Raw genomic sequence first — 21,587 nt, 5'->3', positions numbered from 1 at the left:
AGTTCATGACCTGCTACATATTCAAGGTTAGGTTAAAAGCAGATTAACCTCTTTAATTGTCTATGCTAGCTAGTCAAGGTTAGGTTAAGTCATGACCTGGTACATAAATCAAGTGCATGCAAGTTCATGACCTGGTACTTGATTTTAAGTCATGACCTGCTTAATAAATCAAGGTTAGGCTAAGTCATGACCTGTTACATAAATCTTCTCTCAAACATGCTGCATTTTAGGACAATTCATATTATATATCATATTATTTTGCAGTAATTAATTTTATTTATTTATTTTGACTAAGTCCTCATTATTTGTTTAACATTAATCAATGCGTGTTCTCCCCAGTAGGAGCGAAGAGATTGCAAATTAATTTGATATTAAATATCAGTTTTTGAACCGCAAAGAGGATTCTAGAAATCAAGCTACCCATTCACAAGCTTCAGCTGAATTCATATCCATGTGGAGAAAATTATTTATTCATTGAATGATTCAGCAAAAGAGGCCCAAGACTTGGTTTCGAAACTGTCCCAGACTTTTGGGTTACTCATATTGATTAATAATAAAGTATTTCATTGCGTATCACTATCTCTATCTCTTATTAGGTTTGTTTAGGGTAAATTATATTCGGTCTGGCGAAGATATGGTCGAATGGTTTTGGTTTCGATTTATGGTTTTGATTGAAGTTACTTTTTAAATCTATTTTTATCGGTTAAGGGTATAATTTACCCTTCATGAGAGGCATAATTTTTTATTCTAAAAATGTATATAACAAATTTATATGGTATAAGAGAAAGAAATGGCACTATTTTTTTTTTTTTTTTTGATAAAAGAAGAAAGTTTTTAGGAATATGGTTAACTCAATAACACTGTTCGGTTATTGCTAGAAAGAATAGGAATATTAGTTATTTATTTGGTGTGCTCGGATGTCCACTTACATGGGAATTCATTTTGAATACTTAACTTTTCATTACTCACGAGTAAAACCCCATATTTTGACCTCTTTAGTAGCGTTGTAACCCTCAGCGCATTAAATCTAAAGACCGTATGATCTAAAGGCACTATGAAATCATGATAGATACTGAATTAAAGCAACGCATGAAAATTATATTTTAATCCTCAAACACTACAATGCAATTAGGTTAGACACTGAAGATGCTGAGGACCTGAAGGCTATGTTCACGCTAATATCATAGATGTATCTTTTTTAGAATGAACGTGTGTTTATTTATAGAGGAGTATGAAATTTTCTTAAATATGTTAGAATTATGATTTTTTACAGATAATGTCTATCTTGATATTTTAGAATCCACTAAGGTTAGGATTTTTATAAATAACATTTGTCCTGATATTTCGAGTTCTTATTATAATTAGAATTCTTTATAGATAATTTATATCCTTTTTGCATAACTCTCAGATGGATTTTCAGATGTTAGAATTATTTAGTTTACGAGTAGTGTGGGACCCCCCTCCCCCCACCCAATTAGAGAAAAATTACACACTATAAGAAAAATGGGATTGAGCGACGGACATTTCTGTCGCTATTTTGCGACGGAATTGTGATGGATTACAAAAATGTTTTTTAGAGAATTAGCAACGGATTTTAGCGATCGAAAAAAATTTCATCGCTAAAAAAATAAAATAAATTTAGCGACAGAAAAAATAATCCGTCGCGAATTTTAGCGACGGAAATAAATTATTTCCATCACTAAATTTTAATAATAATAAAAAAAACAAACAAAAAAATATATATAGCGACAGAATTTATTTCCGTCACTAATTTTAGCGACAAAAAATAAATTCTGTTGCAAAATTTAAAAATAAAATTTTAAATTTAAATTTTTATTATTAAAATTTAGCAACGGAAATAGATTTCCGTTGCTAAATTTTAGAATAAAAAATTTAAAATTAAAATTAATTAAATAAAAAAAATTAAAGTTAGCGACGGATCATCCAAATTCGTCGCTTTAATTTTTAATTTTTTTATTCAATTAATTTATAAATATTTAAATTTGGGATGAATATTTAAATATATAAATATTTAAATTTTATAAAAAATTAAATATACATTTAAACATGAGATGAATATAAAAAAAATAATTTATAAAATTTAAATAAATATATTAATATTAAAAATCATAATATTGTTAAATTCTAACTATATCAATTAATATATTTCATGTGTATAAAATAAAAAATATATTAAATGTATAATAATTAATTATTTGTAATATTTATTAAATGTGTACAAAAGGTAAACAAATACTACATTTGAAAAATAAATAAACAGTTTAAAAATCATAATATTATTGAAATTTTTTTATTTTAAATTTTAGAAATCATAAAAATGAAACAATGTTGAGGGATTACATTATATAAAAAGGTGTCTAGGAGTTATTTGTCAATCTTTTTTTCTTTATAAATAGGAGAATGTTTTGCTAAATTAAAAAGTTTAAAAACCATAATATATGGATGACATTGTGTCTTATACTTATAATAATATCATATGTCACTATCTAATATATAGGCATTGTAACACAATTAAATGTACAATTAAGTCATTCATAATAAACAACTAGAGAAGTTAAATGTGTTGATCAGGATAACAGAATATCAAAATAAGTCCAGAATGATTTTCAGACGAAGATATGGAATGATTTTCCCCCTGAGTAGTTATACTATAAAAAAACTATAGGGGTTAATTTTTATTTTTAAAGTTTAAGTGTTATGTATAAAACATTAATGTTGACCAAGAAAAAAATAAATATATCTCATTATTATTTGTGCTCTTTAATTTTGTCTCTGAGTTATAGATGAAATTCAGTAATTTGAAATTCGTTTAGTATAATTTTTATTTATAGAAAAAAATTAATTTTTTAAGATAACAAAGTATTAATAAATAATTCAATATATCAAATTAATTTATTATAATTATTAGATTCATTATATAATTAAATTTTTAGATAATTACAATAAGATTTTATTTAAATTATTTAATAATAAAATTTTATTTAAATTATTTAACAATAAAATTTTATTTAAATTACATTATTTTTATCAATTAAATAATTATTTCTATTATTTTTATAAATTATATTATTTTTTATTTAATTAATAAATATTAAAAATAAATAAATCCAAGAGGTGAGAAACTCCTCGCCTCTTTCTTAACCAAATCCCCCCTCCCCTTCCCTTCCCCCCAAACAACCCTAAGTCCCTCTCCCCCAAATCTCTAACCTTTTCTGGCTTTCTAGCTCTCTCTGGCTTCTCGCCCTCACCTCTCGCCCTTGCCCTCTCATCTTGCCCTCGCCCCAGCTTTCGCTCACTACCTCGCCCTTCCCCCACTCTTGGTCACTGCTTCGCCCTCGCTTGATCTCGCTTCTCGCTCTCGGCCTCGCCCTCGCCCTCGCTGTCTTGCCATCGCTCTTTCGCTCTCGCTCGTTGTTTCGCCCTCGCTCGCTGTCTCGCTCTTACTCGCAACCTCGCCTTTGCCCTCGTTGTCTCACCATCGCTCTCTCGCTCTCGCTTGCTGCATTGCCCTCGCCTCTCGTTGCTCGCCCTCGTTTCTCGCTCGCGACTCGCCCTTGTCTCTCGCTTGCTCGCTCTATCGCCCTCGCTCACTGCCCCTCACCCTAGCCTGCGTCTCTCGCTTGTAGCCCCACGCCCTCACCCTCGCCAAGGTTAAATTATTTTTTTTTATTTTTTGGATATTTATTTTACTTTTTATTTTTAAAATTTGTTTGCAGCTCATGTTAAATTTATGTAAATTTGAAGTGTTTTCAGTATTAGTTTATTTTTTTCTGTTTAATTTTTTTTTATTTTTCTTTCGTTCCAAGTAAAAAGGAAAGAAATTATTTATTTTGTTTATATGTTTTTTCAGTGAAAGAAATGTTCTTTTATTTCTTTTATATGTTTTTGTTTATGTTATTTCATTAAAAAATTATTTATTATGTTGTTTGCTGTTTAAATATTTATAAAGTTTAAATATTTAAGTATTAATTTATTTTTTTATTTTTTAAAAAAGAAATAATTTTTTTTTAATTTTTAATTTTATATTTTAAAATAAAAAATATATTTTATAAAAAAAATTTAAAAATAGCGAGGGAATATTTTGTAGCTAAAATAAATTATAATTTTTTTTTAAAAAATAGAGACGAAAATTTCCGTCGATAAATTTAAAAAAAATTACATTTAGTGACGAAAAATTTTTCGACGCTGATCCGTCGCTAAATTGATTTAGCAACGGATTTTTGAATTTAGCGACGGAAATATTTCGTCGCTAAAATTCGAAATTCTTGTAGTGACATATTTTTAGCTAAAAAAGTTATTTTGGACTTTTAGAATTTTTGGGTCTATTAATGGCCTTTTCTCTATGACATAATAATTGCTCCCAATTCTTTCATTCTAGTTTCTTAGAGGAAATAGTAGACTATGTCATAACTTGTATTTATTTCTCTTATATTTATCTTTTCTAAGAACGTTCTCGTGCTCTTGCACTTATGTTTTTTTGATAATGCATCTTAGATTGTTCTTTCGCATTTCACGCTTAAATACTATTTATTTACAATAAAATTGCAGTAATCTAATTTTAAAACATTTTCTAATGATGTTGACACTATTTATTTACAGTAAAATTGTAGTAATCTAATTTAAAAACTTTTCCTAATAATCCAACAGGAACATTCAAAATAACTTTTTTTTATTTTGAGTTTTCTTTACAACTTTTTTTTGTTTTCAAAAATACATTTTCGAAAATATGAAATTAAACAAGTTTTCAGTGTTTTAGAAAACTGAAACAGAACTTAAAACAGTAAGGAGATCATCCCTTATTTTTTGTTTTCTTCAAATTCTCAAATATCTTCTATATATATATATATATGATGCATTTTAGGACAATTCGTATTATATATTATATTATTTTGCAGTACTTATTTTGACTAAGTTCTCATTATTTGTTTAACATTAATTAATGCGTGTTCTCCCGAGTAGGAGCGATGAGATTGCAAATTAATTCGATATTAATATCAGTTTTGAACAGAAAATAGGATTCTAGAAATCAAGCTACCCATTCACAAGCTTCAGCTGAATTCATATCCATCTGGAGATAATTATTTATTCATTGAATGATGTTCAGCATCAACGTTTAATTTTGATGCCGAAAGTAGATACCTAATCACAGAAGAAAACTTCATCAGGATATGTATGTTGGTCTTAGTTGAGAAGAAAGAAAATGTCAATTCATCCTAATTCAAATAAAAAATGTCCTCTCCCCTCCCCCATTCAGGACCAAGAAAATGTTTGACCAATTCATGAACTCCATGTCTATATATGTAATTAGCCAATCCATCATCTAAACCAAACAAATTACAAAGAAAAGCTCTAAATCCAAAGCGCTGATTATTCCCTACTGTTACTGTTAGTTTAGATCCTAAATCAAGAGAATGAAGGGCACCCACTTCTTCGTAACTATGGCTGTGTTGGCCTTGGCTTCAACACTTGCCTATGCTTCTGATCCAAGCCAATTGCAGGACTTTTGTGTTGCTGTTAATGACACCAAATTTGGAGGTACATTCTCTCTCTCTCTCTCTCTCTCTCTCTCTCTCGGGTTCAAACTGCATAGGATAACACTATATATAACTTCATCAACTAGCCAACTGCATGAAATATTGTTCAGTTTCATGGTTCATCACCAGAGACTTTTTTGCTCTATATATATTTAGTGACTTTTATTTTTTTTTTTTCCTTTTTGCTACGAATTTTAGTGAATTTTAACCAATCCTAATTCTCTTCATCATATGCAGTGTTTGTGAACGGGAAGTTTTGCAAGGACCCAAAGCTCGCTACGCCAGAAGATTTCTTCTTCCCTGGGCTCCTTAACCGTCAAAATACATCAAACCAACTTGGCTTTACTGTGACTCCAGTGAATGTGATAAACTTACCGGGACTTAACACACTTGGTATCTCCTTGGCCCGACTCGACTTTGCTCCCTTTGGGGTTAACCCGCCACATACTCACCCTCGTGCTACTGAGGTCATTGTTGTGCTGGAAGGTACCTTATATGTAGGCTTTGTCACCTCCAATCCAGAAAATCGTCTCTTTGCCAAGACCCTGTATCCGGGAGATGTGTTCGTGTTTCCAGAGGGTCTCATTCATTTCCAATTCAATGTGGCAAAGAAGAATGCTGTTGCGATTGCTGGTCTAAGCAGCCAAAATCCTGGGGTTATTACCGTTGCGAATGCAGTGTTTGGGTCCAATCCCAAGATTAACCCTGATGTTTTGGCCAAGGCATTTCAACTGGACAGAAAGGTGGTTTATTATCTCCAAGAAGTCTTCTAACTCTTGAGAGACAACAACCAAACAAATATTATTTGGACCCTTTGGTCAACTAATAATAATTAAATTAATGCTACAAATAAGTGGGTTCATACTGGTGCTACCTCCAGTGCCCTTTTCTTTGAAATTCTCTTATTGTGATTCAATGAAATAGTTTTGAACTCTAAATTAGTCACTATCTTGTATGTGACATGATAGTCTATCTATATATATCCTGAAATGTTATAAAATCTTGCTTTATGTATCCTAGGAATCCAAGGCAGTTCAAAGTTCTTACTATCTCTGCATTGGATTGTTGACACTAATTTGCTTAATATAAACTAGAACAAATTCTCATCTAGCTTAACACGGTTGCTTTAGATTTAGGAGTTTAGTTTTCAGTTGCTATTAGATGGGCTTGTCCTAATCGTTGCAGTGCCAATGTTCCTTTCTTGTTTTCATTTGTAGTTCCCGCCATAATATTTCTAGCTAGAAAAAAAAAAAATGAATGTTTGGTGAATCATAAGTTTAAAGGGAGATTACATATAAGTTTTTTTAAAAATCTTAAACTGCGTTCGCTTTACATTTTTTATTTTTAATTTTGAGTTTTAAATTTATTTTTAATTTTCTGCTTTAATAGTCTATTTTTAAAAAATTGAACACATGTTCTTTTTGTCATTTTAAAAATTATTTCTTAAAATATAAAATTAAAAAATACATTTATTTTAGAATTTTGAGAAAAATTATTTTATGATATTTTATTCAATGAATTTGATTTTTTAAATGATAAAATTAAGTCTTTTTAATAAAATTTTATTATTAAAATAAAATAATAAATTATTAACATCTCAGTGATAATTTATATTAAATATTATTATACAAAATATGTGTAATATATTTAATAATATACTATATCTTATTCTATATTTTAATTATAATATAGATATATTATATTTTTAAATTTTAAATAAATATATAATTTTATTTTTAAAATTTAAAAATAATTTTTTTCCTTTTTTTCCTTCTTTCCTTTTTTTTCCTTTTATTTTTTAGAGCCAAAACATAAAAAATGGATTGTATATTCCATGTTTTGGACTTAGAGATTGTTTTGTTGTTTTGAGTTTCTTTTATAATTTTTTTTATTTTTAAAAATGTATTTTTGAAAATGATAAAGTAAACACATTTTTATTATTTTAAAAAATTGAAAACTAAAAATAATCTAAAAACAAGAGAACGCAAGCTTAATTTTCTTTCTATGTGAATCATAAGAAGCTAATATGATGCTCAACTTATAAATACTTTTAAAAGCATAACCCTAGACAAAGCACTTATGTGGTAAACCTGTGTCTCTTATACTATGATTATGCTTTTAGGTTTTTGCCAACGTAAAAATTTCAAGACTTAAGCTCAACAAAGGAAACAGAGAGAAAGCTAGCTAAATAGGGGAAAGGGCCAAAACTAGCCAACCAAAGAATTAAAACTGGCCTATATATGCCTAAAGACAAACCTAGCTAGAGCAAGAAAGGGCTAGCCACAAAATGGGGCCTTTGGGAGATGAAGGCCGAAGCACCTTACCATAATAAGACAAGAGGACTAATCTAGTTAGTTTAAACTACTCCTGAAAATGGGCTACAAGAAGTGGACCTTGAGGGGTTGACATTCGTAAGCAAATGCTAAGCCTGCAAAAGCCAAAAATTCCAATGTGCTAGCAACAAACAAAATAAGCAAAACCAACTAAAAACAATGAATAGAGAACTGCCCTAAAGAGAGAAAAGTAGAATTTCCGAATCATGAGACTGAGCAACTGTAGGAGGCACCACCTATATCTATATTTTGTCTATGTTCCAATTGCTTCAATCAACATAGAAGCCCATGGAATTGGGCCAAATATGAGAGAGCGGGGTTGGGACTAATAGGGTAGCATGAGGAGTTTGTTTTGTGGCGGTGGAATTAAGCATATTTAGTCGTGATTGCCCTGTTGAAGGAAGAAGAATATATAGAAGAGGTTCTAGTTTTATACACTATATCTCAAACTCCAAAGACAATGAAATATACTGGGATTATGGATGAGTCTTTGAAATCTAACTACATGCACCACTTTAATCTTCCTACGCATGAACTATATTTAATATTAGATACGTGTACTACCAAGATACCACACATATCCATTCACCTCCGACATGCATCTAGCTAGAAACAAAAGACATGCGAACTTAACCTTCTTGTAAACAACAAAATTATTAATTCCAACATTCTCCTTAATTTTTGGAATTTCTTAACTCTTAAGACTTCCTCGTATTTTTAGTAGATCTTCAAATTTGAGGGGCTTTGTAAAAATATCTATCACTTGATCTTGAGTCTTTACAAACTCAAGTTCCACTTATTTCTTAGCAATACACTCTAGAATAAAATGAAACGTTGTATCTATATGCTTTATTTATTCATGAAACACTAAACTCCTAGCAAGTGCTTGCTTCAGCTTGTTATGAATGCAAATCCTTGTAGCTTTCTCTCATGGCAAGAGTTCCTTTAATAATCTTTTATGCCAAAAAGCATGGCACGTACTTGAAGTTTTCACCACATACTTTGATCCATACAATGCCTTATTCAATTTCAAGACTTTATCTTCTTAGCCTTTAAGCACATAGCCCTTTGATTGTTCAACATAGACCTCCTCTCAAGATAGTCATCATTTATGAAGGCTAACTTCACATCAAGTTGATAAATTATCCACTTCATCAATTTGAGCTTCCAAACACATGAGTAAACGAATAGTTTCCAAGAGAGCAACAGGTGCAAATACCTCCTTACACTCAACTCCATGCTTTTAGCCTTTGGCAACAAGACATATCCTGCATTTCTTCACTTCTCCTTTGGCAATCCTCTTCTTCTTGTACACCCATTTGACTCCAATATCTTCATGCCCACTTGATAAAAAATAACTAATAATAATAATAATAATAATAATAATAATAATAATAATAATGGGTGTACAAGACAAAGAGGATTGCCAAATAAATAATAATGGGAGAACTGAGTCCTGACATGATCTTCGTCTTGTACACCCATTTAACGCCAATATCCTGTATAATAATAACTACTATAACATGAATTTTGGATCAATGTTGTGCAAGAAAAATGAAGATTGGAAATTAGTTCCAAAATCAAAAGATTTTTCTATATTTGGAACACAATAAATTTTCAAAAATAAATTAGAAGGCAATTTGAGATAATAAATCCCTTTAGATAGCTTAAAATATTGAAGTTGAAAAATCTATTGTGCAAATTTTGTTTCTATTCTTAAAAATAAAATAAATAATTAAATAAATAAAATAATAAAAAAAGGGCCGACCCAGATAAGGTTGAACCCTCTCTCTGTTATCTCTCTCTCCCTCTCTCTCTCTCTCAATCTCTTCCAAAAACATTGCTGTAAATCACCAATTTCTTCAACATCAAACCGTTCGATCTTGAATCCAGCTGGATTTTCATCGTGAAAGCAATCTTCTCCCTCAAATCTTTTCATCTCCGACATCTCCCTCGTTCGTCGCCACCTCTCTGCCTCTGGTATCTCCCTCGTTCATCGTCGTCTTTCCCTTTTCGGTATCTCCCTCGTTCACTGTCTCATCTCCATTGTGCAGCCAATTAGATCCATAGCATTGATCGGATCCACGTGTCCCGAGTCTCCCTCATTCGATTTCACAGTGAGCTTCATTTCATTTGCATTTTTTTTATTATTATTATTTGTTTGTCTTTGTGATTGTTTTTGTTAGGGTTTCACAGTTATTCGTTATTTATTTTTGTTTGTTTTTGTGTTTGTTTGTACTGTCGCCCAACGTCCATTGCATTTGCAATCACCTACATCCTTGTTGTTGTCGTCGCCGCTTGCTGTAACGCCCCGTTTTTCTCAGCGCGCTATAACTCAGGACAATTCTGGGATAATATTTATTTATTTATTTTTCAATACTACTAAAACTAAACCATATCATTACTCTTATTCATTCCAAAATTTTAATTCATTTATCTCTAAGGAGAATCATCATAATATCAAATGCGGAAGCTAGAATCGAACATAACGTCATAACATTGATCATAAATCAGTTTTTACATCACAGAAACATAAATTTCTCAACATGACTTAATACATAAGTTCTCAACTAACATTAACCCTAAATAGGCTTCTACATCATCATTCCTCAAAACGTTCAAAATTCGAAGTAGTAGAACTTAAATACATGGGCTACATAACATATATTCAACTCATCATGCACTTTGCTAAGTGCCATTTCATGCCTCATTTATCCTCGTTTCTACTACAATCTCTATCTGAAACATTTGAATATTCTAGGGACAAAGCCCAAGTTAGATGATGAATCATCTAAATAAGGGAACAAAATATTTAATGCTCATGTATGTATGCAATGCACATAATATCATAACTCTCATGTTTGTGTCGACTCCACCTTAAGATTACCCGGCATTTTTCTAGTCTCCCTACCAGACCAGGGTGTATAGGTGCACCATTGGCAAGGCAACGGCGCCAGTACCTAATTCCAAACCCATGCAACATATAACTGTGAATCTCATCATGCTCATATGCATATTTCATAAATCAAACATATAAATGCAATGCAATCTACATGACATACTCACATTAAGGCATGACAACATGATAAGATCATTTACATAAAATCGGATTTTGGAAATTGAACCACTTACAAACCAAGCATTTTCATAAAACTTAATCCATTTGGGAGGTATCACTTATAATTAGACATTTTCATAAAACTAAATCCAGTTGAAAAATACCACTTACCTTGCAAAAAGACAATTTTGCCCCTAGCATAATTTTGCTTCAAAATTCACGTCGAACTTCCAATTGTACTCAATTGTGAACCTTGACGTACCCTGGGTATCATAATTATTTAAAAAAATCAGATTTATAATTTTCTCTAATTTTCTTAATTTCTCCCATTTCCTCATATTATTTCCTCAAGATTATAAAATAAATACTTTCTCATAAAATTTTCTCAATTTCTATTCACAATAATTCCTAAAACAATATTCCTAAACTTCAGAAATTTCCTCATAATTTTCAAAATCCATATTCTATTTATTTCTCATTTTCTCTTTGATTTTCAAGCATCTATTTCCTAAAAAATCCATAATAAATACCAATCATGCATTTCCCTTCCAATTTCATCATCAACAATTCTAAAATATCATTCTCATATTTTTAGAATTTTTGAAGAAATTTTCAAAGATGACTCACCTTCCCGCGGAGCGATTTGGTATTCTTCTATACTACAACGAAGTCTCGGTTTGCGTATCCAACGATGCCTTCTGCCATAAATTTTTACAAGAACTACTAAACCCAGCCTATAGGATTTTTCTAGGAATTTTTGGTATTTTTCTCTATATTTTGTTTTTCCTATTTTCTTTCTTTCTTTTTTTTCAAATCTCTCTCACTCTCAAATCTTTTTTCTTACAATTTTTCTCTCTCTAATTTAGGCCCTCAAACCTTTCAAGTTTCCTATATTTATAGAAGGTTGAATTAAGCTTAACATAATTGTAGTGACCCATTATCTTTAATTATTTTGTCACATTTCTTAATTATTTTTCACTAAATCTCTTTCATAATCTTTAATTGTTTGTCCACACCCTACTTTGTCTCCCATATTTCTCTATTATTTCACTTATTATTTTTTATTATTTATCTACACCCTACTTTGTCTCCCACATTTCTCAATTATTTCACCTCTTATATTTAATTATTTTGTCACATTTCTTAATTAATTTCTACTAAATCTCTCCCATAATCTTTAATTATTTCTCCACACCCTACTTTGTCTCCCACATTTCTCAATTATTTCACCATTATCTTTGATTATTTATCCACACTCTACTTTGTCTCCTACATTTCTCAATTATTTCACCTATTATCTTTAATTATTTTATCACATTTCTTAATTATTTTTCACTAAATCTTACTCATAATCTTTAATTATTTTGTCACCTTTGTAATACCCCATATCTGTGTAAGGTCACCGCGTAATTTAGATGAACATAAAATACCGAAAAATGGGTTTAAGAGTAAAATAAATCGTTGAATCAACTGGAGGAAGTACCTCGGGACTTAGATGTCTAATGAAAATGGTACATCAGTAACCAGCGTCCCGAGAAAAGAATTATGGCATCGAAAGAAATGAGATCGGGAATAGTTTTCGGTACAGCAAAAATACAGCTGCCGATTAGGTCGTAATACCGAATTGTTATAGACGACGTCCAAAAAGTCAACGGAGTGTGTCTAGGACTAATATTTTATGTATAGAACAACCGTTAAGTGATTTCGGGTTGAATAGAGTGGATTTAAAGGTCAAAATGATCAGTCGGGCCTAACTGTAATTTTTTGAATTTGCCCGAGAGAGGTCAAAATGGTAATTTTTCTTAAGTTTCAAGGGAGAAATGAGAAGTACTAATCTTGAGGGTCTTAGTGATGGTGCTGGAAAGATCAGGGGCTTGATGATAAGGATCAAAATGCAAAAGAAAATTTCAAGTGGGCCAAACTGTAATTTTTGAAAAATCTGCTCAGAAATGGCAGATCTGGCCGCCATTTGTGGTCGAAAAATCTGGAGATTGCAGCTGTTCTTCGACAGGGCATGGCCAAAGTCGCGTAAGGGCAAAGAAACGGCCTCTAATTGGTCGGAAAAACGGACGAAATTGGCTATAAATAGTTGAGTTTTGGTGAGGGTTTGCATCAAAGATTTTACTTTGGATTTCTCACTTTTGGGAGCGAATTAGAGGTCAGGGATAAGGGGCTTTTGTTCCCCAGGTTGTGAGGAGCAATTCTGGGAATTTTGAGGGTTTTTGGAGTAGTGTAGGGAGTGTTTTCGCATATATATACATTTGGCCGTATATATATATATATACATATTGCGTGAGTATTAAATCAGGTTGTAGAGTGATCGATCGAAGGATCTATTAAGGGGCTTTTGGTCGCAAGGCTATGGGTAGAAAATCTGGAAAAATTCGTCTCAATCAAAGTTCGAATCGAAGTCTAATTTGATTCGTCGGAGTTCGGTGGCGGGATAGCTTCGGCGAACTGTTTTCGGCCAAATCGGAAGGCTTTCGGTGGTTTTTTCCGATCAACATGGGTACCATTGGGATCAACTAAGGGAGAGGAACAGCCTGGTGTCGTCGCTTCAATTTTCCGATGTACCGTTGCCGAAGAAGATGACCGGAGGTATTTTTAGTATTTTTTTAAATGCTAAAAATATAGAAAATTCGATAAAAAATAGAATTAAAGGAATTAAAATTATGGAAAAATATCCATAAATTCATGAAAAATGAATAGTTTATTTTTATGAATTTTTATCTTGGAAATTTCTTGAGGAAATAATTATTTTTGATTTTTGAAAGGAAATGTAAATGGAAAATAAATATAAGGGATTTTTATAAAATTATGAAAAAAGTCCATAAGGCAAGGAATTTATTTTATGAGTTTTGGTGATTTTTCTTGAAGTATATTCGAAGGAAATCAATGAGAAATAAATTTTCTCAAGAAAAAGTAATTATGAAAATTTGAGAAAATAGAAGAAAAATCTGGAAAATTTCCAGAAAATTCCATAGGCTTATAAATATTTTTTTATGAATTTTTGTGGAGAAAAATTTAGAAAAAATGCTTGAAGAGGTATTTACTTGAAATTATCGAGAGAAAAATAGGAAGAAATTAGAGAAAAATAATGAGAAAATTGGGAAAATAGATATTGATTTCCCTTTGAATGCATACGATGTCTAGGGTATCGTTGAGGCTCAAGGTTGAGTTATAGCATGCCTGGCATGAGAATCGAGATAGAGCACAAGGATCAAGGCAATCCGAATACATTCAAGGTGAGTGGTTCTATCGAAAAACTTGTTTGTGGCGTATGAATGGTTTACTGCTCATCCCCATGACTAGGTTTATTGATGGTTTTACAAATGATTATTTTCACATTGTTAGATTTTGTACAGTAAATTCCATACATTGAGATGTTGATTTTATGTCATGCATGTTATGACTTTCGGCATTGGTATGTTGTGTTGTCCATATGGGATATGGGTTGTAATCCTGTGACGTGGCCCCCGAGTGACAGCACTCGGGATGCTTGCCGAGGATTATTGCTATGTGACCCACTTGAGACGGGGCTGAGACAGATTTCACCCTACGGTACTCAAGTGGCGGGGCTGAGAGTGGACACCACCCCGGTTGTTGGCTCAAGTGGCGGGGCTAAGAGTGGACACCACCCCAGGTTCCTTTGAGCAATAGCATTAATACCGAGGTGTCGTTGATTCCGAGGATAATGCTGATGTGATACTCTTGGGGCTAGGGTTGCGTTGGGTTTTGGAATGCTTTTGAGCAGGAGTGTAATGCCTAACAATGACAATGGGGTGATTCCCAAGTTCATATGTTGAGGTTGTCCCTTCTTAAGCAGGATTGGTTTTCCAATGGGTCAGTATGGTCGTGTCGCCTTTAGAGAGATTGCATTTTCCCTGGTTAGAGCTAAATGATGTGTGGGATTCTCTTAGGCTGGGGCATGTCATGATTTGTCAAATTTATATATGATTTTGCATATATTCATGAAAATGTTTTTGAACTCTCACTTAGATGATTCAGTATCTAATTTGGACTATGTCCCTGAAATATTCAAACGTTCCAGGTTAAAGCAGTGGCGCCAAGGGAAAGAATGTCATCGAGATGCAGCTGCGATGTTTAGTTTTGTAGGTTTTTGTCTATGATTACGATGTTCAGAGGTTATGTAATATTTTGATATTTTCATGTGAAACATCGATCTGGATATTTAATTGTAAGAGGAGTTGGTCGGTTACATATCATTGAGGTTTCGATCTTGCTTCCGCTGATGTGATTAATAATACCTGTCTTAGTCTATTAATTTTTAAATTTTGATATGCTGAAAAGGTATAATTGGGATTGTCGGTAAATGATCATAAACTTATGTTGTGTGTATGATGATATTGAAAAAAAAAATAAATACTCCCAAAATCTCGAGGTAATGCTCGTTTTGGGAAGACGGGGCGTTACAACCTTAATTATTTTTCACTAAATCTTTTTTTAGATAGATTATTCTTTCATTTAATTCATTAATTTTAAAACTACTTTCTTAGCCTACTAACTCTGAACCCATTTACTTAGCCTTTCTTTTTTTTCAACTTAGCCCACTACCTCTAAGTCCATTTACTTAGCTTTTCATTTTTCAATTTAGCCCATTAACTCTAAACCCATTAGTTTTCTTGATTATAATCTCTAATGGATGTTAAAAATATTTTAAATACACAAAAATTAATTATTATTATTCTCAAAATACTAGAATATTACACTCGCGGCCTGCTCATTGCCTCTCAATTCGCTCGTTGCCCTGCCTCTCTTACTTCGTTACTACTGCTTTTCCCTCGCTTTCGCACCTCGCCCTCGCACTCGCTTCTCATTGCTTTGTCGTTTGCTACCCCTTTCTCCTCTCACTACTCTATCTTACTTTCTCCCTTGCCCTCTTGCTCTCGCCCTTGCCCTTTCGTCTCTGTTGATCGAAACCCTAAAAACAATGACAAGTCACTGTTTAAAAAAATAATAAAATAAATAATAATAATAATAATAATAATAATAAATAAATAAATAAAATAAAATAAAAAACTAGAAGATCATGTCAGGACCCAGTTCTCCGTGCGGTGCCTGCAAAATATTAAGAAGAAAATATACTAAATCATGCGTCTTTACCCCTTACTTCTGTCATGAAGAATGAACTATTGATTTTGCAGCTATCCATAAGATTTTTTGTGCCAGTAATGCCTCAAAACTACTGGACTAGCTTCCGGTTAGTGATCGTTATAGGGCAGTTGCTACACTCTTATATGAAGCTCAAGCTAGGCTTCAAGATCCTATGTATGGCTATGTATTCTATATTTTTGACCTCCAATAGTAGGTCGTCAATTTTCAATTTCATCTATCTTTATTGGAGGAATTAATATTTGCAAACTTTTATACAAACCCTCTCAATGTTCAAAATTGGTTTCACATAGAAACCAATTCAAGCCCATATTATGACAATGGATCTTTCCTCATGGATGATCCAAACCCTATTTGAAATTTTGAAAACCCAGTCATCCAAGAAAAAAATATGTCATTTCCTTATTTCTAAGTTGCCAGTTTGCAACTTTACCCAGTTGAAACTAGCAGCAGTCAACGACCATTCCTAGGTGATATAGATGAACTTAGATCCGTTTTGTTCAGCAACCATCATCAGCATTGAGCATCGGCGAAATTTAAAGCTATCAACATGGGTGCCTTAGATTACTGATTTGTAAATTTTGTAATGCTACTATATCCCTTGACTATACTTTCTTTGATGTTGTGTAATTTTGAATTATGCTCAATATTGTGGATTATGTTCGATATATTTTTCTCATGAGCTATATTGTTTATATATCTTTATTTTCTTCGTCAATAATCTTTTTTTTTTATTATGACAAAAAGAAGAAGAAGAGTAAGATATTATGAGATGAGAGATTGTATGTATGAGAGTGTGAATTGTATATTATTTTTGTATGAGGGTAGAAAAATGTATTATGATATTTTTTTGTGTATGTGAAGAAATAATATATCTCAGAGATAGGATATCAAGCAGGTGCAATCAAGACAATCAAATTTGGCAATCAGGTTTGGTCTTTAAAACTCTTAAAAATTATTTTATCTATTAAGATATATTCAAAATATTTTTATGCTATTAGTATTTTTGAAATGAGGAGCTTATAGTATAAAATTAAAAGGGAGTTTAATTTTTTTTTATCATATTAATTACCTCATAAATCATTTTTTTGTCATCATAAAAAAAAGGGAGAATGTTGAGCCAACTTTCTCATATTAATTAAGTTTTGATAATTAACAAAAATATTTTTATGATATAAATATATTTTTTCTCATATAAAAAAATAAATTTATTTCAAATTAAAAGTGGGTACAAAGAGTAAATTTATTTTGAATTAAATGTAGATTGCCTTTAAACATGTTTCCTTCTTTTGATCACTTATGTCTCAAAATTTTGTGTTTGAATTTTCATTTATTGATAAATGATTTTATTACTTATGCAAAAAATATATTTATTTTGAATTAAAGGAGAATTACTTTTAGACATGTTTTTTCTTTCTCATATAAAAAGTAAATTTATTTTGAATTAAAGAGAATTGGTTTTAAACATGTTTTCTATTACTCAGGCAAAAAGTAAATTTATTTTTAATTAAAGGTGAGACATGTTTTCTTATTATTTGAAAAAGTCTAAACATTTTTTGAATTTTAAACTTCATATTAACCCTTTTTTTAGTGGGTAAAATGCTTATAAATACCCCCCCAAACTCATTTTTTGAGTATCTATTACACATCTAAAGCTCCCAAAAGCTCTCAAACTAATTTCCAAGCATTCTAAGGCTCTCAAATATTCATTGTTCATTCAACGAAGAGCCACAAGGCAATAGGAGAAAAGTTCTTCAAGTCTTTTATGACAAATTCGAACTTCTCCATTTGAGGTTACAAATTTATTTATTTATTTAAATATTATTGCCTTGTATAATTTGTTCTTAATTGCTTATTTGTGTCCAAATGTGGACAAATTATTTGTAAACATTTAAATTATTATTAAGGATTGTATAAGTTTCCTAGATCCATTAAAATCTAGGTAAATCTAGTTTCCAAGATAAGTTAGGGAGAAAACCTTAATGTAGTGGTTAGTGGTTGCCTAGACCCATTGTAATCTAGGTGTGTATCTAGTTTTCAAAATAAACTAGTGTGAAAATCTTGGTAATTTTGATTTAATAGAACCTCAAGGGTAGTTAGACCTTGGGAGAGTAAATTAGGTGTATGTGAAGACACTAAACCACTATAAATTATCTTGTGCCTCATTGTATTTATTTTTGTTATATCCTGTGACTTACATTTATTATTAATCTTAAATATAATTTATTATATTTATCAAATATATATTTTTCAATAAAATCATTAATCAAGAAATTTATTAAAATTGAAAAAAAATTAATCACTCAATGCACCACCCCTCTTGAGTGGCCATATCTTAAGGGACCAACACTTTCTTCTAACGACCAAATCGTCTCATGTTTACCATCGTGTCTATAGAAATCAATATTTCTATTTTTTCCATAATTTTCTCAATTTTTTTTCTATTTTCCATAACCTTTCTTTTCTTAGAAAATGCATAATAAATATCTAACACATAATTTCACCAAATAATTTTACACAGATATTCCTAAAATAATTTTAGGAAAATAAAAAAATTAATTTCGGACCAAGCATGTACCTCACGCGCCCTCACGCACCAAACGTGTGGCTGAGGATGGAGTCCGCGCGTGTAGCACGCGCGGGGCTGTCTTCTCTGACAATGGGCACCAACGACTACTTCTAGCGGCCAAACTAATTATATAGTTTTGAAGTACTTCTCGAGGTGATCCTAGGGGTGTCCTTAGGTGGCTGAAAAACTCATCGAAATAGCCTCGAACAACTGGTTGCAGGCGCGACTTCGGTGAGGCCTAATTTTTCGACCAAGTTGCTAAAACCCCTCGAAACCTATATCATTCCCCTCCATACTCTCCATAAATTTCTCCTAGAACTCAAAGAACAAAAGTCCTCTATCCTTGTGGCTCAATTTAAGCCAAAACGCAAACAATTTCTCTCGATTTTTCTTTGAAACCCTCCGCCTTCAACCCCTTTTTATACTCATTTTCTCGATTGAAAATCACCAAATCTCGGTCATTCTTATCCCTTAAGTACCAGATCTAGCCTTTAACTCATCTAGCCTTTAACTCACTCGAATAGCCCTAAATCATGAGAAAAATCCCTCAAAATGGTCGGCCAAATTTCTGGTCACTTCTGCCATAAAATCTGATCACATCGCTACCGTTCTCGGCCAATGGCCACCCCCAAATGAACCATCATGAGCTGGAGGCTATTCTGGAGCCTTCAGGTGTCCTTTTTGACAGTCAGAGGTGGTTGACCGGCAGCAACAGGGCGGCCAGTTGGTTTCACACTACTTTTGTAAATTTTGCACTTTCACCCCTAATTAATTTCCAACTACAGTTTGCTCATTTCCTTAACACCCCTCAACTTTTTGTTAATTCCATTATGGCCTACAAGTTCCAAACTCTTCATTTCCACCCAGAGTTTCCAGAAAATTCATCTTTTGGACCTCTTTCGAGCAGTTTATGAATTTTACACTTTGGCCTGGATGCCCCTAAGCGTGTATTTTTTATCCCAAATATTTGTGAATCTCTTGGTTTTGACAAATCCTAATTCCTTGGAATTTTTATCTTCCTTAATTTGCTCTGACGTGGTCACTTACCTCTTTCGTTTATGTTTGAAAATTATACATTGGCCCGAAACTATGATAAACCTCATTTTTACTCTTCAATTTCTAAAATACCTTTGATATAAAATACTGGGTATTATAGTCTTTTTCTCTCCCCAATATAAAATACTGGGTATTATAGTCTTTCTCTTTCCCCCCACACACACGCACGCGAAATTGTATAGCCTTCCATTGTATGGCTAGTTAGTGGTTACTCAATAACCAAGGTCGTTTCCCTTCATGCAGTGTTTGTGAATGGGAAGTTTTGCAAGGACCCGAAGCTAGCTACAACTAAAGATTTCTTCTTTTCTAGGCTCCTTAAGCGGCAAAGTACAAGAAACTCGCTCGGTTCAACTATGACTCCAGTGACTGTGATGCAAATACCAGGCCTTAACACGCTTGGTATCTCCTTGGTGCACCTCGACTATGCTTCCAACGGGCTTAACCCGCCACACACACATCCTTGCCAACCGAGATCATTGTTGTCTTGAAAAATGCCTTGTATGTGGGCTTCATCACCTCTAGTTCAGAAAATCGTCTATTTAACAAAACACTCTATTCAGCAGATGTTTTCGTGTTTCCAGAGGGTCTCATTCACTTCCAGATTAATGTGGAATAGACTAACGCTGTTGCAATTGCTGGTCTAAGCAGCCAAAATCCTGGGGTCATTAAAATCACAAATGCTGTGTTTGGGTTGAATCCAAAGATTGATCCCAATGTTCTAACCAAGGCATTCCATATGGACAAGAAGGTGGTTGACTATCTCCAAGCCCATTTCTAGCTCTTGGTCGGACAATAATCAGACAAAAATTGAACCTTTGATTTATTCCTTACAAAAATAAAAGAACCCACATACCTGTCTATTACTTGAAAATTAAGCAGGCAACGTGTCTAAAGTCTGCTAATAGTTTAGTTTGTCATGAATAAGTGTGTTCTTATTTGGAATTCTTTGTCATGATTCGATAATAAAATTAATTTTTTGTTTGTCTCACTACATGCCTATAACATATTGAAAAGATCAAATTTTGTGTAGTATATAATATAATGTTTATCCATGTATTCTCCACATAAATGTTTACAAAATCTTGCAACTTAAACTTATTACAGATTCTAGTCTTTGGTAAGAAGATAGATGTAGAGTGTGTTCCAAGAAGAAGTTAAACTGAAGCAATGGAGATGATGACGTCTATGAACTGTCACCAATAAATTTTTGGTGACCTGGACTAATGTAGTTCAGATGGATGCCGACGTAGATCCCCATGTGCCCCAACCGGACAAGAGTATTTTTCCAATACGCTGCGCCAACTGCACGAGCTTCCGAGGACAAGTGGATGTTGGTCCCTTAAATAATGGTCACTTGAGAAGCGAGACGTGAATTGAGTGGTTATATAAATTTTTTTCGATCACTTCAATTTTTAGATGATTATTCACCCTATATCAACCTATGTCTATTTTACGTCAAATAAAGATGCAGATATAAAAGCAATAATGAATAAATGATAGACAAGGCGATGTATAATGGTTTGGTATAACTCAAACACCTACTCTACTCTCCCAAAATTTCAACAACTCTTGGGGTTCCACTAATTCAATCAACAACAAGAATTTCCCTTAACTAACCTTGAGAACTACACACAAACACCTAGATTTTCAACCAATCTAGAAAACGATAACAATCCACGCAACAGTTTAATGATTACAAGAATCGTCCTCACAATGACACAAATAAATCACATAAAAACTATTACAAGGCAATAATCGAATAAACTAAATATACCCTCAGTTGATGAAGTAAAGAATCGATCTCTTTTCAGCGCTTCAACTTTTCAATTGCCTTGAACTTGATTTTGATTTAGCAATCCATCACACAAGCTTCTTGAATCTTG

At 32.3% G+C, this 21,587-nt stretch overlaps 1 protein-coding gene and 1 pseudogene across 1 annotated transcript; both read left to right on the top strand.

Moving 5' to 3' along the window:
- The first annotated feature begins 5,354 nt into the window (after positions 1 to 5,354).
- LOC127800068 (germin-like protein subfamily 1 member 11) lies at positions 5,355 to 6,452 on the top strand. The gene is made up of 2 exons (XM_052334475.1): positions 5,355 to 5,556; positions 5,793 to 6,452. Exons 1-2 carry the CDS (start codon positions 5,433 to 5,435, stop codon positions 6,326 to 6,328), a joined length of 660 nt encoding a protein of 219 aa, XP_052190435.1. The 5' UTR covers positions 5,355 to 5,432; the 3' UTR covers positions 6,329 to 6,452.
- A 12,828-nt stretch (positions 6,453 to 19,280) lies between these two features.
- Positions 19,281 to 20,482, top strand: LOC127799786 (putative germin-like protein subfamily 1 member 12; annotated as a pseudogene).
- Positions 20,483 to 21,587: the final 1,105 nt, after the last annotated feature.

The sequence above is a fragment of the Diospyros lotus genome, chromosome 4, assembly GCF_014633365.1.
Source record: "Diospyros lotus cultivar Yz01 chromosome 4, ASM1463336v1, whole genome shotgun sequence".
NCBI classification, from domain to species: domain Eukaryota; kingdom Viridiplantae; phylum Streptophyta; class Magnoliopsida; order Ericales; family Ebenaceae; genus Diospyros; species Diospyros lotus.
The sequence above is the reverse complement of the archived record's forward strand: the minus strand, read 5'-3'. Positions and strand labels throughout refer to the sequence as shown.

Bases quoted from the DNA above. Each gene is read 5' to 3' on its own strand.
- LOC127800068 (XM_052334475.1), top strand. From the start codon at position 5,433: ATGAAGGGCACCCACTTCTTCGTAACTATGGCTGTGTTGGCCTTGGCT. The intron at 5,557-5,792 runs GTACATTCTCTC...CATCATATGCAG, and splicing joins TAATGACACCAAATTTGGAG to TGTTTGTGAACGGGAAGTTT.